Genomic DNA, 15,965 nt, shown 5'->3' with positions numbered 1-15,965 from the left:
TCTTGAAGTTACTGTGAACAAATATTTTCACTGAAGTAGAGAAATAGTATATGGTTTAAAGTGCTATTTAATTGCTGGATTTGGCTTTATGATAGCCTTTGAAAAACTTGAAAATCTCAACTAGCAACCCTCTTCACCACCATTCCCATGTACTGCTAACAGCTGATTGAATTTTTGCGTTTCTCTCTGGAAAAATATACTGTCTCAGATTTCTCCTTTCAAGATTACTTTTCCATTTAATATTTCTATTAATAAAACACTTCAATCTCTCTTTAAAACTTAGTCTTAATACTTTTTATAATTCTTTAGCATAAACCTTCCCCAGCAGTACTTCTCCTCTAATTCTGAACAGGTTATTTCCTTCTTTATTTTCCTAGGAAGGCAGCAGAAGCCCCTGAGGCTCTGTACTGTTTGTTCCCTTGTTTGTGAATCAAGTGAGGGCCAAAGTCCAACACACAGGGATGGCAGGGCCAGCATCTGGCACTGTCCTGCTCAGTCCTGTGGGTCCAGAGAGATTGTGGCATACTGGCACCTGTGGGTACTTGTCCAGGTGTGTGGCGTACGAGGCTGACTGCAATTTGTTCAGCATCACTAAGTTGGGTGTAACCCTCTATTAACTGCCCGTATGAACTTTATTTAGGTGTAGAATCACTGGTGCACGCTGTGATGCTGATACATGCTGTAGAAGGGGTGGAGAATGCACATTGTCTGAGAGAGTTCTCTGGAATTGCAAACTTTGATCTATTTCTCTGGATTTTGTTCTGAATCCTGGTTGTCTCTTGTTGTGCATGTCCTATGACTTGTTGCATCCTGGAGAGAAGTGAACAGCATGTGTATCAAGCATTGTGTATGTTACATGCTAGGTTCTTGCAGTGGATGTCTTTTCTCGAAAGACTCTTTTAAATCCCAGTGTGATGTTAAAAATAATAATGTAGCTTTTCAGTACTATGTATCCTATCCTTAAGTAATGCTGACTTAGCCAGAGGGTTTGACGCCAGTTTAACGTCCCAGAGCATTAAAATAGATTCTCTTTGTTAATTTGTATGCTGAACATGGAGAAATTTGGAGGTGGATTTTGAAACCAGTGTGACTTAATAACTACAGGGGGCTAAGCAATCAAAGCATTAAAATAGATGTGATTCTCCGCAGCAGTAGTACTTAATTTCATAGAAAGAACACTTGTGATGAAAGGGAAATGGTAAAAATACATACTGCCTTTTTTTTTTTTGTTAACCCTTGATCTGGATGACAGTTGGCGCTTAGATCTTCCTTTTCCTAGGCATGCTTTTTATGCTTTATATCAAATGAGATTCAGGGCTCTGTATATGCAATTAGTTGTTAAGAGAGCAGTTTGGTAACTCTAGTGTAAGTGTTTTTCTTTGTGGTACGCAGTATCCCAGCTTTCATATTTGGTGCTTAATGAAAGTCAGGCAAATGCCTCTGAGGCCTGCTAAGCTTTTTCTTTTATCCTGAGCAGCAATTCTTCAATATGATGTAAGCAAATACTATCCAGGGTTTCCACCTGTGTGTAGATACTGCAGGTGGCAGTCATATTTACATGTTGAATATGTTGCACTTTGGCTTACTCTTTTATTACTGTGCTTGTTTAGTGGTAACGTCACACCAGTAACACAGTTGTGTGTACATCTATGGCGATTGATTACTCCTTTGTAATTAAGGTGCTATTTTCAGACGCTTGCGCGAAGTCTTTTCTACTCCGAGAATTTGTGAACCCAACCAGAGACCAGCCAACAGGTTTCATTTTTCTTTGCCCAAAAAGCTTCTCTTTTTTTGCGAACAAGTTTTAAAACTGACTGATGCTGAGACTTAAAAAAAAAAATTAAAGTAATAAAAAAAAATTTAGAGAAAAATAAATAACACAAAAAGTGATGTTACCCAAGCAAGGCCTTCTAATAAAGGAGTGGCCCCCTCACCCATCCCTCCCTACCTGTGCAAGTCCTGCTCACATCAGTTTCCTTCCATCCAATTAGGCGACCTGGGAGACCCAGCCAGCACCATCCGGAGGGACTACAGAGTGGTGATGGGGTACCTCCAAGAAGCTTGCAGGATGGAACCAGGGAAGGTTATGGCCACTCCACATCTCTTAAAGTACCGCTGGCTCGATCACTCCAGATTAGTGAAGAACTGCTGAGCAGAAACCAGTTTTCTACAGCTGCCAGCCATGGGCCATCTGGACTACAGAATCATGGACAGCACTTAATATTATCCAGGGAGGCTTCTTGGGCAAAACCACACTACGAATTCAATTTCAGCCGCATGAAATTCAGGGGAAATGGTGCACTCAGCAACATCAGTGACCTTCCTTTTCTTACAGAAAACTCTGCCTTTCAAAAAATGGCACTTCAAACTAAACAGGATGGGAAAAAGGACGTGAGCCATTCATCTCCTGTGGATTTAAAGATACCACAAGTTCGAGGCATGGACCTTTCATGGGAGTCCCGCACTGGTGACCAGTTCAGCTATAGCTCTTTGGTAATGGGTTCACAAACGGAGAGTGCGCTTAGCAAAAAGTTAAGGGCTATCCTTCCAAAACAAAATAGGAGAAGTTTGCTGGATGCTGGACCAGATTCCTGGGGCTCAGATGCTGAGCAGTCTACCTCTGGACAGCCATATCCCACCTCAGATCAAGAGGGAGATCCTGGCTCCAAGCAACCTAGGAAGAAAAGAGGGAGATACAGACAGTACAACAGCGAGATACTGGAGGAAGCAATCTCTGTGGTTATGAGCGGGAAAATGAGTGTTTCCAAAGCTCAGAGTATTTATGGGATCCCCCACAGTACACTGGAGTACAAAGTTAAAGAGAGGCTGGGCACTTTGAAAAACCCTCCAAAGAAAAAAATGAAATTAATGAGGTCGGAGGGGCAGGATGTTTCAGTAAAGATTGAATTAGATCCCCAGGGAGAAGCAGCACAAAGTGCGAATGAATTGAAGGATGAATAGGGATGTTGTAGAGTGCCAATTACTTTGCAAACTGGGTGAGCACTACTGCATAGTTCAACCATCACTGAGCGCACCTGAGTCTCCTGTTTACTGCAATGCTCTTTCCTTTGCAGTTTAGCATAGACTTATGTGAACACAGGTGAAAGATGTGCTCTGAATGTCACATTTGTAAATTTTTCTGGCCTAGTATGGCACAATTTCCCTCCTTCACCTGCCCACTACTCTCTTTCTTTCTTTGTTCTTTTTTTTTTTCTTTTGCCTTTTGCATGTTTCTCTGTAATAGAGAATTGAGTTACCTCACAAAGAATGCAGATCTGTAGAAGTGGACATCTTGCCTGTAGAGCCTGCCTGAACTTCTGATATTGGATTTTTCATATCTGCCTTTATAGAAATAAGTCCACTTTGTTAAACTGACACTCTCCTAAAACCAGGCAATTTTCAAATGAAAATCAGACTGTCATTCTTCAAAAATGTTTCAGAAATCTTTTTTTTTCCCTTCTTATTTTTTGTTGATCCAGTTGATTGAAAAGTTTGAGCTAAATCAAATTATTTAGGAATGGCACCTCTCTTGAACTCAGATTTGTCAGCTAGATAGATAATCAATTGGGTCTAATTAGGCTCTCCACTGTTTTCTTTCTAAATTAACCGTACTTACCATTTGCTGTCTGCTTAGTGCTCACCCGGAGGGGAGGGGAGGGAAAACTTACATACACTACCTTCAGAAAATGTCAGTTAATTATTTATAACACTACCTTCGCTGTAATTTTATTTGGTGTTTTTGAAGGGTGATATTTACACTCACCTGCTTGAGGATGTAGCCTTATCTCATGGAAGACAAGCTTCTCACAGTCAGGAGCAGTCAGGGTACACTAAATGATGTATTGGGGTATGCCTCATTATACCAGAACTATGGTTCTTTGTGACCTTTATACTTTTTACAGACTTGGTTCTGAGTTTACTAAACTATGTGGTCCCAACAGCTAGTTTAAATGACTCTAATCCAGGGATGGGGGATTTGTGTAACAAACTACTGTGATACTGGGAAAAAAAAAAAAAAAAAAAAAAAAAAAAGGAAAAAAAATAGCCCACAAAATGGTGATCTCAAACGTTACAACCTCAGTAGTCTGCCCAAATATCCACATTAGTGAAGGAGCTTGTTAATGTTCAGGGAAGAAGTAAAACACTGGTAGCCTGATCTAATTCAGGCTCTGCATCATATATATCTGTAATACTGTCAGGGTCGAACACTCAATGATTGGGTGTTTCCTTTTTAAATATTACAGTTGCCAGTAGCAGGAATTAAGTCCTGCTTTTTTGTTGTTGTTTTTATTTAATCTTTTTTGATAGTGGTTTAGCACATGCTAGAATAAGCATTTAAACACCATAAAAAAAGCACTCCGTAAACCACAAATCTGGGTTTTTTTTCAGTATGGTGGTATCTTTATGCTTATATGGAGATCCAGGATAAGTTTTGTACTGAACTTTTATCTTTGATACTTTCTGCGGGAGTGGTCAGTAACTAAGTGGAACTTACTGGACTTAACCACAACATGACCAAATCATAATTGCTGGTTCTTCAGGTAGAAGCAATTTGGTCTTAATCTGTGCAAAAGGTAGATAGACTTATCTTTTTTTTTTTTTTCCCCATTTGCACAACCAGAAGAAGCATTGGAGGTTTTGTGTGAGAGCATTAGGTGATGTCAGTGAAAGTAGTCTCTCAAAGTTCATGGGAGGGTGACTTAGGTAGCCCTAGGGATGCTGAATGACTTCTGGAACAATTGATTCTATTCTCTCCCCCTCCCCAGCAACTTCATATTTTCAAAGGTTAGGCACACCATTGCTGTCGTTTTAAATATGCACTGCTCATTCTTGAAATGGACTGGGCATTTGGCCCCAACTATACTTTATTTTTGTTTACTTAATATATTTTAGTCCTCAAAATCCTGGTTCCTTGTAGCTTTCTAGTTGTCATCTTGGCATTTAAAGCAGTTTAAGCTCAGTAGCAGTATATAAACTCTGCAATACGTTCCAGTTTAGCTGGTGATTGCAATAAAGGCGCAGTTTAAGGTGTGGTTTCATCTGCTGTTGGAGGTTATGGTAGAAAGTTTGTTGCAAGTTAAAAAAAAAAAGTAAATAGTTTTACTCTTGAGAGAGGTTTAACCTTTTGCAGTTGTCCTTATTTAAGAAACATGAGTTGAGTTTTATAAAACTTGTCACTGTAGTGTACGTGGAGTGCTCATTTTACTAACCTAAATATTTTGTATGTGTATGTTTAAGTGGGTGACAATCGTGCAGCAGAAGAATGGTGTGCCTACCCTTTAATGCTGCAGTTTAAAAGAGAATTTGTCTTGTCATTTCAGACTGTAGGCTAAGAATTGTAAATAGATAGTGAGAAGTTGAGTACTCTTTATTTGCTTTGGTTAGGAAGTGGATTTAAAAAAAAAAAAAAAAACAACAACAAACCAAACACGTAACTTTCTCAGTTTAAATGTCCTGAGACCTGAAGATTGTAATACTCATAACTGCAAAGCTTTTAAACACAACACTTGATCTGTGATAACTTAATATTCAGGTAATCTTTCTTTTTCGAGAAGCTTTTGAACAACCATATTTCCTCCAAAGGTCTCTGTTTAAAAAGGAAAAAAAAGAAAAAGTGTAGATTATTTTTTAAGCACTAATTGCATTACATTGGTAACTGCAATATGAAATAGCCATTATTGTTTTGTGAAGCATGGTTGAGATTAGTTAGTGGTCCCTTTTTAAAATTTCATGAGCCTCTCAAAAAATAAAAACAAATTTAAAAAAAAGCTGCTGAATATTCAAAAGATATATATTTTACCTTATTGTAGGTTTTGTAAATTTAGTCTGTAATATTCAGGTGCACCTTTTAATGTTACTTTTTTGTTTCAAAGTCCCATCTAACATATTTTCTCTGAGGTGATCATCACTTAAGACTAGTATCACTCTAAGTGCTGCAGTGATCACTAATATTTTGTTTCATTTTTCACTACATATATTTTGCAGGCGCTTTCAGTGTAGCTAGCTAGTAGTATTTGGGATCATTTTAAATATATGATTGGAATTAATGTTTGTCCATTAGCATGCTTAATTTTCTGCTGACCAGCAGTTTGCATGGCCAAAATCCCTGGTTGACCATATTTTGGTGTGGGAAAGTGTGGTTCACTGCGGTCTTTGTAACAAAAGCCTTGTTTCTCATCTTATTTCTGGTAAGTGGATGCTTATGTTACTTGGATCACTTGGACAGGAGAAAGATTTTAAAAGCCTTCTCCTGCTGCTCTTGTGAGATGGCATTAACGTGTAACATAGACAAACTGCAACCCTGTAAAAATCGAGACGTTGTTAGGAAGAGACCTTTCGGGTATTTTTTGTCACTAGTTTTCTCTTATTCCCGAGAATGTCCATCCAATGTAGTTATTGGACTTAACAGTATTGTTGTGTACTACGTTGATGTAGCTGAAAAAGCCTGACAGCAAGAAACTGTGAATTATATTTGTGGCAGTCTCTGAAAACTAGTTTTTCAGTCCAAGTACCATGAAGGAGAATCCCCCTCCCCTACCCCATCCTAGAAAAGTAATTTTATATTTTGTGTGTATAAAGTTTTAAGAATCGAAGTTTCATATTGTACTGAAGTTTAGGTGTCGCTTGGTAAATCTTTGCTGCAGCATATAATTGAAGATGAGTAAGGCTTAGTGTGGTAGGGGTCCTGGTGTGGAGTTAATTATCGTACAGTTCTGGTGGGAAAGCCCAACATGTATGAAATGTGTCCTTTTTTTTTCTTTTTTTTTTTTTGGATTTGTAAGATGTAAAAGTGCTTTTTTAGAACTCTGACCTATTACAAACTATTACCTCACTTTCAGCCAGCTGGATCCTCATTCCACAGTGTTGTAGGCATTATTGTGGCTGTAATGCTTGAGTACAGCTATAGAGTTGAACGTTTCCAGTTAGATATTGTAGGGACACGTTTCTGGACTCATTTTTATTTCTGTCTAAAGATTATTTATTTTCCAGTCATTCCCTGATTTTTTTCTAAAGGCTCAAGACAATTTCCTTTAGAATTTCTCATTTTTTTCCCTGTTGCACAGGAGAAGTTGCTGCATAAGCAATACAGGTATGCCTTTACTTTCTTTTTTGTTGCAGAACTCATAACTTGATGCTTGCATTTACCAACCCTACTGCTAGACCTGAATTCAAAATCTGAACTTTTTTGGCAGTTGGAGAAAAAAATATTTTTAACAATGCAGGGATACAGATACGATAATGCCTCTAGTGAGGGAGCATGTTCAGCTTCTGTGTTCTCTCATAACTCCTGCACATTTTTTGTAGAACTTTCCACCGCTGGAGGATATTCCTAAACACTGGAGGTAACTGCATTTGTGTTTTGTTTAGACTGGGTAAGAGCAGATAAGGAATAGTCTGTGCTTTGTCTTGTGGCAGGCCAACATTTGCATCTAATATTTCTTTCATGAGTACTCAAGAGTACGTTGCCTTTCCCTGGAAATTCATGGGAGCTGGCAACGTGATTTAGGGGCTTTAGGGTTGAGTAAGCTTTGTGAAACAACTTTTTAGTTCTGATTGAATTGCTTTTTGTATCATCTGCAACGATTGTTATACAGGCAAAACTGGAATTGCCATGTGTTTCTTTCCAGTTTACTTTCAAGTAATGCTCTTAAGATGTTCTTGAGTCTTAGGAGAAGAACACAGTGTCCAAGGAGTGAAGGGAGCACTCTACTGTTCCCTTTTTTTCTCAAAAACAGTGTGGCTGCATCTGTAATGTAAAGACTTCTTTCTTCAGTGAAGACTGAATTTGAACTCTTCAGTATAAGAATGCATACTCTTACTGCAGTCCAAAATCTTACAAAAGCGAAATTATTAACCTTACTGAAAGATTTGTCACAATATTTTAAATAGCTTAAATTCTCTGCCAAATGTTAGAAGTAGGATGGGAAGGATTGTTTCCCTCATTTTCACGAGGATCAGAAACTTCTAGGTATTCCCCACAAATGTTTCAGAAATTAAATGTAATTTCAGTCTAGGTCAATATTGCTTTTTCTTGGCATCAGTACATAATGTTGATTGTTTTAGAAAGCTGTAAGAAAATAATTTTGAGATTTGTTTTGGTACTATAAAGGTTTCTACTTGATCTTTGAATTATATTGAAAATTTAGTAATTGAAACCTTCAGAAACCTGAAAATCTGCACTGCTAGTTGTATGCAGTTCTGATGAATGTAGCAGATAAAGTAGCCACTATAGTAACTCATTTCAGATTATCCAGTGTATAAATACAGTGCGCTGTGGTGACCAGTAGGCAGAGAGATATTTCAAACCCAAAATGATCTGTAGATCCACTTCATGGATACCAGAAAAAGCTGTTAAGTACTTGGAGCATTCCAGTGTCCATCGCTCTCTCTCTTTCCTGTTCTTTCTTTGACTGGGGCCGAGTCTCTAAACCAGTATTACAGCAGCAGTTTTGGACCTCATGTCCTACTGAATTATGCCTATATTCAGGTATTGTCATAAAAACCTTCATATTAAGAGAGCTTTATTTAATTCTTACAAAAATCTCTCAGCCCAGTTGCAAAATCAGTTTTCCTGGGTGATGTACTAGAAAGGAGGAAATTTTTTTAGCCTGTCCAGGGCATTTAATTTACCTTCTTAAAAAAAAAAACCATCCCCACCGGTGCCCCTGTGCTTGTCTCTACTGAATTGGTAAGTATAATTTAGGAGGACTCAAGATGATAACTACCTTACAGAGCAGGGATTAGGACACAGGCTTCTTTTTGACTGGAGCACGAAAAGTTAACATCAAAACCAGTTTCTCTCATCATCACCTAGCACAGTTGATCTTAATATTTTTTTTCCTACTCAGAAATAATGAGGATACTACTAGAGCTACTTCAACAGTTTATCAATTACTTGGTGCTACATTTCTCAAATAGTTTTGCAGATAGTACTTTTTATGCCTGCGTGAAAACATGTAAACTATAAAAAGCACTTGTCTGACCTATTCTAAAGTACCAGAAAAGGGATAAATAACTGCAGCACTTTCTCTGTTACAATGCCAGAGTCTTAATTAAATCTGGTCTTCAGGTTATGAAATACTTCAGATATACAATCTAGGATCATGAACAGCTTGTCAGGTCAGATCACAAGGTTTCTTGGGATATTAATCTGTCTTTTAAAGACTAGTACAACAAAATATTGTGGAGTTCAGGCAGGGGATGTATATATACATGCCTGGTATTTTTAACTGATCATTTCAGTAGGCCGTTTCAGGGCTTAACATTGGGAATCTGGGATGATGGGTAGGGAAGGGAAGTTTCCCAAACTGAAAAAAAAAAACATTTTGGGCCATTGTTTAATGTTCAGTTTGAAAACTATATCACAAGAAAAATGGGTAGGGATTCTTTCTCCCTTATGCCTTCAGGGAATGAGTAGTATTTAGAATCTCTGGCTGAAATTCAAGCCTTTTTACCGTGTAAATTTTTAATATAAACTCATTGACATGCTTTTTACATCTGAGGACTGAAAATGGATCTTAATGTTTAAGTTGTGGAATGGTATATTTCTTAAATGAACGGGGAACATTTAAAAAAAATAGATTAGAATACCAGCATTAGTGAGCTTAAGGAATTTTAGTATGTAATAGCAAAGTATAGCAAAGTATTTGATTAAAAAATTAATCTTGAATTGCTAGTCTGTAACTAGGTGCATTCTAATTTAGCAGGTGAATATTCTTTACTTATCGATATATGATGGGCTTTTTGCAAATAGAAACCTTTATCTGAGTCCCACGTGTTGCTTGTACTGATGGGATGTATGCTTACAGCAGCTTACTGCTGCTTTAAAATGTATAAAATGTTTTGAGTGTTTGCTCATAACTCTTTTTAACCTCCACTTGTTAAATTGTCAGACATTGGTATTTTATCAGTCCGCAGTGTAAGTTTAAACTAATGTTCTTAGGAATCCAACTTGTACACACACTGTTTAAAAACCCTCAGGGACAGTTTACACACTATCCTCACTCAATTCAGGTACTTGTACTCTCTTCTTAAACCTAGCAGTGACTTGTATTTTGTTTTGCTTTTCTTTTGACGTGCTGATAGCACATCCTTGATGAATGTCAACTTAAAACTCAGTTCAGGTATCCAGGTATAACTCAGCCAAACGGATTTTAAAGCTGCATATTTACTCTCCAGCACACAGTGCCTCAGACACTTATAGTGGCATTCTGTATATTCAGTTATTACTACTGAGCAGATCGCGTGGGGGTTCCTGGTATGTATTGTAAGAAATTCCTATGTATATTATATAATATGTATTATATTATATACATATATAGTATATATGTTATCTTAAACTTATATATTTTAAAATGCCACTACTAGCCAGCGCAGCTAAAAATGAAATACATTCCCAGCTGCTTCTGCGAACAGCAGAGGCAGCTTCTTAACGTGGCTCTTGCTTCTCTCTCACCATAACTACTTCTAACCTCAAGCACGGGTCCTTGGCTGTCTGACCTCTACACTCTAGTTATGCAATGTCCTTAGAGAATTCTGTGCACTGGCCACTGTGATGGAAACCAATGGGCCGGGAGTGCTTTGAGTTTATTAGTAATTGTTCTGCCAAAGTTGGTGTTTGTATGACAAGCATGTAAACCTGTCAGATAATCAGCAGAGGTCCAGGTTGTCTATAATTAGTTTCACCTCCAGGGTAGGACCAGAGCTCACGAGGTGCCTCCTTTCTAAGGCTGAGCACTATTCACTGAACACCTGCAGTGCCAGGCCTCTGCCCTGTGCTCACCTGGAGGCCAAGCCTGAAACTAAAATCTGCTGTTCTGCCTTCATGGTGATCTGTGGGCAGTCGCAAGTCAGCAACACCTCTGCTTTATTATTTGACACTTTACATCTAAAAAGTCTTCTCTTTCTATTTATGTAACCCATAGTCTTTGAAGAGTATGGAAAATGGCATTTCTCTCTGACCTCTAGAAGTTCAAGTGTCATGGGAAAAAAAAAACAGGAACCCCCCCCTTTACTCTTATGGACCTCATTTCAATATACTGTTTACAGTTTGACGGAATTGTATAATTTAATATTTCTCTTGTACTGTAGTTTATATTTATTTACAGATTTTTTTTGTACTGTGTGATTTGAATTTTTTGTTCCTTGCTATGATCAATGTTTTATGTAGTAGAGCACTTATGATCACAAATTAAGGTTTTTGGTTTGATTGCACTACATTAATTTTTTTAATGCAGTTCTGATTTTTTGACTGGACTAAATAAGCTGTGTCTTAATGTATGTGATAAGTACTTTTAAATTTTTATTTCATGTGGTCCATTTATTTTTTGCATTGTATGTCAAAGCGCTAATTCTCTTGTTGTGCATGTGTAAGATTTAATGGCTCCATTGTATTATTTGACCATGTCATTTTGGAAACACATTCCCAGCTGTAACGTTGTGTATGGTAGTTTTCACTGGATGCTAGACTTTTCAAAACCACTATTCTTCTAATAAATTTTGTTGTGAAAAACTTCAAGGGGTTCCAGTTCTGTTGTTCCTAATGTGCTTTCTAAATGCTTGTTACTAGTAGCCCAAGGATATGAGATGGGAACTATCACAAGGGGTAGAAGCAGGGGATGAAGTGAAAATAGAAGGTAAAGCAATTTCTGGCTGAAGGACTGAGCTTTGGAATCTCCATACTCCATTGGGTTCTTGTCCTAAATAGGATTGACGGTAAAGCTGCTTTAGCAGCTGGGTAGGGAATACATGTGAAAGCTGAAACGCTGTCTCATAGCAGCGTGGTCTCATGAACTCCCGTACTCTTAATTTGTGCTTCCCTACTGGCTACCTTAATTTCCTTAATGCTAAATAATTTATCCAGTGAAGAATAAACAGCCTCTCAGGAGGGAAAATAAAAGGTGGGGTAGTGCTGTTCACTGAGCACTTAGTAATGAGCCAAGCTAGGCATGGAGGCAGTGAAAGCGTGGCCAGAGCCCTGTGTGGGTCGGTTTTGGGCTGTGGGGTGGCAGCGGGCACAGCACTGGTTTGGGCAGCAGAGCTTTGTACTGGAGCACACGTCACCAGGCACAGGCACCTTGCTTAACTACCCACCAAGGCACTGGTGTTGCTTTTATTTTCTCTGCAGCTTTATTTTCTCTGCTCTTCTTCTGCAGAGTGGGCAGATCCCCAGCTCCCCATTAGCACAGGGAAGGCTCCAGCAACTCCATCTTGCTTCCCTCTGCACGGGGGCACAAGGCAAATTCAGCAGTGACACCACACTGCAGCCGGCCCTTCCCCAAGACCCATGTTTCCTTTCTCGTGCCTGTTCTTGGGGTTGAACGACTTTTGACGTTATGCATTATTGATACTGAAATGCTGAATACTAAAAAGTAGGTTACACTAAGTGGTGTATAATGGAACCCACGTGAGTTTAGGCATTTCTGCTAACCTTTGTGTTCAGTTCTACAACTGAACCAGTTCTACAACTGGTTTTGAGAGTGAAGCATAGGGATTTCCTAGCTTTAGGAGAATTCATAAAGCTGCGTGGTATCTAGCCCAGGTTTCTTTTCTCCTGAGAAATCGCCTTTCTTAGCATGTGTTATTGAAAAGTAGGTAATTTAGGGTTTACATTTTTCAGTGCCTTTTTGGTTTTTAAAATCATTAAATAACTTACATTACAAACTAATTATCGTATTTCTTCTGTACTAATGCCGATATTAAAAACAAAAAGCAAAATGGTAACTGGGGGCTGTCATTGGTTTAGCTTTACCAGGCAAATTTCTCTTAAGTAAAAAACTTGGTTTAACTAGGGACTACATCTTGTACTTATTCCAAAATAGTGAGTTTTTATGTGTAAATAGCTTGAAAGCCTTTTGCAGTAAACTATCATTTATAATATTTTTTTTCTCTTTGTCTGAATACATCTGTCAAATCTATGAAAATAGCCTTTGAAAGTGATGAACCATATTCCCATCTGCCATTCTTTAGGATGCATTACACTGTGCAGGCTTGTCCCAGAACATTTTTAATTGACACTTTTAGTCCTGAGATTATCAGAAATACCACGTTTTTCTGCTTTTCCTGAAGGACTTGTTGATGGTCTTGCACTGCTAAGATGAAATTGTTCAAACTTAAATGAACACAGTCTTGATTTCTTCTTTTAAAAGCTGTTTCCTGTATCATGACAAGATTTCACAAGATGTTGCACCCAGACCCAGAAATAAGCTTCCATGCTGTTGTCTCTTATAAAAGTAGAAAAGAAACACAATTAGCCCTGTTTGGCAGCTTTAAAAGTCACCTGCTAATTTCCTTCGGCTTGTTTGGATTCAGGGTGGGTTTGAAATGCTCAGTCTGTTATTGGAAGAGGCAGCTGCCTCTTTTGTACCTGCAGGAGCATATCTGGTCACCTTCTGAAGTAACAGATCCTTTGTGGAATAGCTGTGGACTGTACCCCCACATTCACCTGGGTCACTTGCTACAATGCAGATACTCCCTCAGATGTGTAATGAGAGGCTCTGCTCATTGCTCCTCTGTGGAAGGGCTGCTGGGAGGGGAAGAGCAGGAAGCTTCAGCTTCAAGTGCCCCTGAAAGTTTTGGCGTTTACACTAAACCTCTAAGGAGGCAACTCCCTGAGCTCAGTATGAAGGATCTGAAAGCCGGAAAGAAGCTTAATTTTTGTGAGTGAAGCTGGTTTAATTAAGGGAATTCCTGAGCATGACAGTTTCACTTTCCCATGTAGCCAAAGCCGAACCCTAGTGGTGTGGCTCCTCAAACACCACCAGTGCAGAGCTTGCTCTGGTGTCTGCAGTGAGATGAATCACCAGCAGCTTTCCTGCCTGAGCATGCTGAGCTCTCTAATTTCCTAGAGGCATGACAAAAGTGGGTCTGGGGGAGGGGAAGGATTTAAATCCTGATTCAGGAAGATACTTCAGCAAATCACTATTTTAATCTGCCAACTCTGCTCTGGCAGATGCCCAAACAAGGGTGCTGGCTGAATGGAGGTTTTAACTGGAAGTGAATAGCAGGTTCGTGGACCTGTTTAGGAATATGATTCATACACAGAGGAACAGAGCTACAGATGAAAAGTGATTTCAAAAAACTGAGCTTGAAGTGTTAGGGTAAATCTAGGATTATGGATTTTGATACAATGAAGGTGGAAAAGAGATTAAAGAGAAAGTTGATCTTTTTAATGTAATTATTCTTGAGACACTTTAGTAGATGTTACAATGCTGGAAGGATCCCAATTTGCGAGAGTGCTTTTTCCTCTGATCTGGTACATTTGATGCAGACTCTGTAACTTGAAATCCAAGGTGTTCTCAGCTGTCTAGTAGGAAAATCAAAAGAAATGTGAATGACTTCACACCTATGAATTATGAATTAATTAAGTTCCTTCTTACCCACCTACTTGAAAACTGCAGACACCACAATCTTTAAAAGCTCCCTTTTGGTATCATGAAGAGGGAACACAAAACAATTGCATCTTGTTTTTACAGGTCACTTTGAATGTCTCAGAATTACAGATCACATTTGAAATAGAACTTCTAAAAATCTTCTCTTGCTGCCTCCTCCTCTGCAGGTGTCTCTCAGCTCTGCAGGAGTCTGTTCCCAACACACTTAACTAAAAGGCAGATATTTGTATGAGATGGCTATAGCTCAGATTTCCAGGAATTGTTTAAAAGCTCAACTAAAATTAGAAGTGCTTAAGGTATACTTCAGAGCACACAAGTACAAGCACTGCCTGAACATACAAAAGTTGCCTGTATGGAAATACAGCTGCATCTCCCTAGGGAGCTGACCGGAGTCCTGGACGATAACCCACCCAGCCCTCACATTGACACCATGGGGGACAGGACAGAGACTTCAGCTGTTGCCTGTACCCGGGCCTGCAGTGGATCTGTTGCTGTGTGGCTCCTGCCTTGTCTCCCTGGCTGTGGTTTCCAGGGCTGGCTTGGTCACAGCTTGCTTGCCTGCCTTTGCTGGGCTCCTGCTCCAGGTGCAGATCAGCCAGCCGTGTGCTGACAGGAGGAGTGGTTTGTCTGTACAGGATTATCAGCAAACTGCCTGTAAAAATTACAGTGCTAAATAGGTTACACCTGCTCAGGTTTGGATTTTTTTTTTTTTGCTGATATGCACCAAGATCCCATTGTCTCATGTCCCAGATCCCTCCTGCCCAGCTATTAAAGTGTAGGCCTTGCTTAACTCATTTGGAATTACATTCCTAACTTTGAAAAGGGCTTTTATGGTTTCCTTTCTTAAAGCAGAGCCTTTCTTCTCCCTGTGCTTTAGAGGAAGGCCCTGACACTGATTGTTGAGTTACTCTGGGACTGCAGGGAACACCTGACACGAGGAGAAGCCCAACAGCTTCCCTGCACGTGTAAAGGGGCTTTTCATACACGCAGCCAATATCTGTGCTGGGTCCCTTGCTGTAATCTAAGCCTGAGGTGATTGCTTGGAGGATCCACTAGTTTCAACCACGTTCCCCTCTCAGATGATGGTGGTATTATAGTTTTTCCATGCTTTCAGGTGCACTGTGGCCACACATGGTATTTTCCTCAGATTCCTTTCAGATCTTTAATGCAACTAGCTGCATGTGAGGTGTTATCAAGTGTTTAAAACAAACTATTTGATTTTGAAAGGAGACAATAAAAAAGGACCCAGTAGGATTCTGGTTTTGCATAAGAAGCTGTCATAGCAAATACACTGTTTGTACAGAACTACAAGTTTTTTACTTGTTTCTATCCATCAAACATCAGCTCAAGGTGCGAAAGCCAAACAACCTTACTTGGGACCTGAGGTGTTTTTGTTAATGACTAAGTTCTGGTCAGGCCGTGGTGGCAGCTGCCTGACCTTACTGCTCACTATCTAGTGAGCAGCTCATCTATCTAGCTGTAATTCAGTGAGCTTTGCTGCTCATGCTCAAAAGTAAGTAGACTTTTGCTCCTGTTTCAGGCCCTCTATTGGCTTTTCTCTAACAGACACAAGCG

General features: G+C 39.2%; 1 protein-coding gene across 6 annotated transcripts in view; it reads left to right on the top strand.

The window, feature by feature from the left end:
• Nucleotides 1-15,965, top strand: part of LCOR (ligand dependent nuclear receptor corepressor) — an 83,408-nt gene that overhangs the window by 52,015 nt on the left and 15,428 nt on the right. Inside the window, exon 7 of one of the 6 annotated variants that reach the window (XM_030241491.2) lies at nucleotides 1,992-11,522. The exons of the other annotated variants lie outside the window; for them this stretch is intronic. Coding sequence (XP_030097351.1) covers nucleotides 1,992-2,961 — 970 coding nt within the window. The 3' untranslated portion in view covers nucleotides 2,962-11,522. Of the gene's footprint in view, nucleotides 1-1,991; nucleotides 11,523-15,965 lie in introns of those variants that run through there. 6 annotated transcript variants of the gene reach the window in all.

The sequence above is a fragment of the Serinus canaria genome, chromosome 6 (assembly GCF_022539315.1).
Source record: "Serinus canaria isolate serCan28SL12 chromosome 6, serCan2020, whole genome shotgun sequence".
Taxonomy (NCBI): domain Eukaryota; kingdom Metazoa; phylum Chordata; class Aves; order Passeriformes; family Fringillidae; genus Serinus; species Serinus canaria.
Note: the sequence above shows the minus strand (reverse complement) of the source record. Positions and strands in the feature narration are given on the sequence as shown.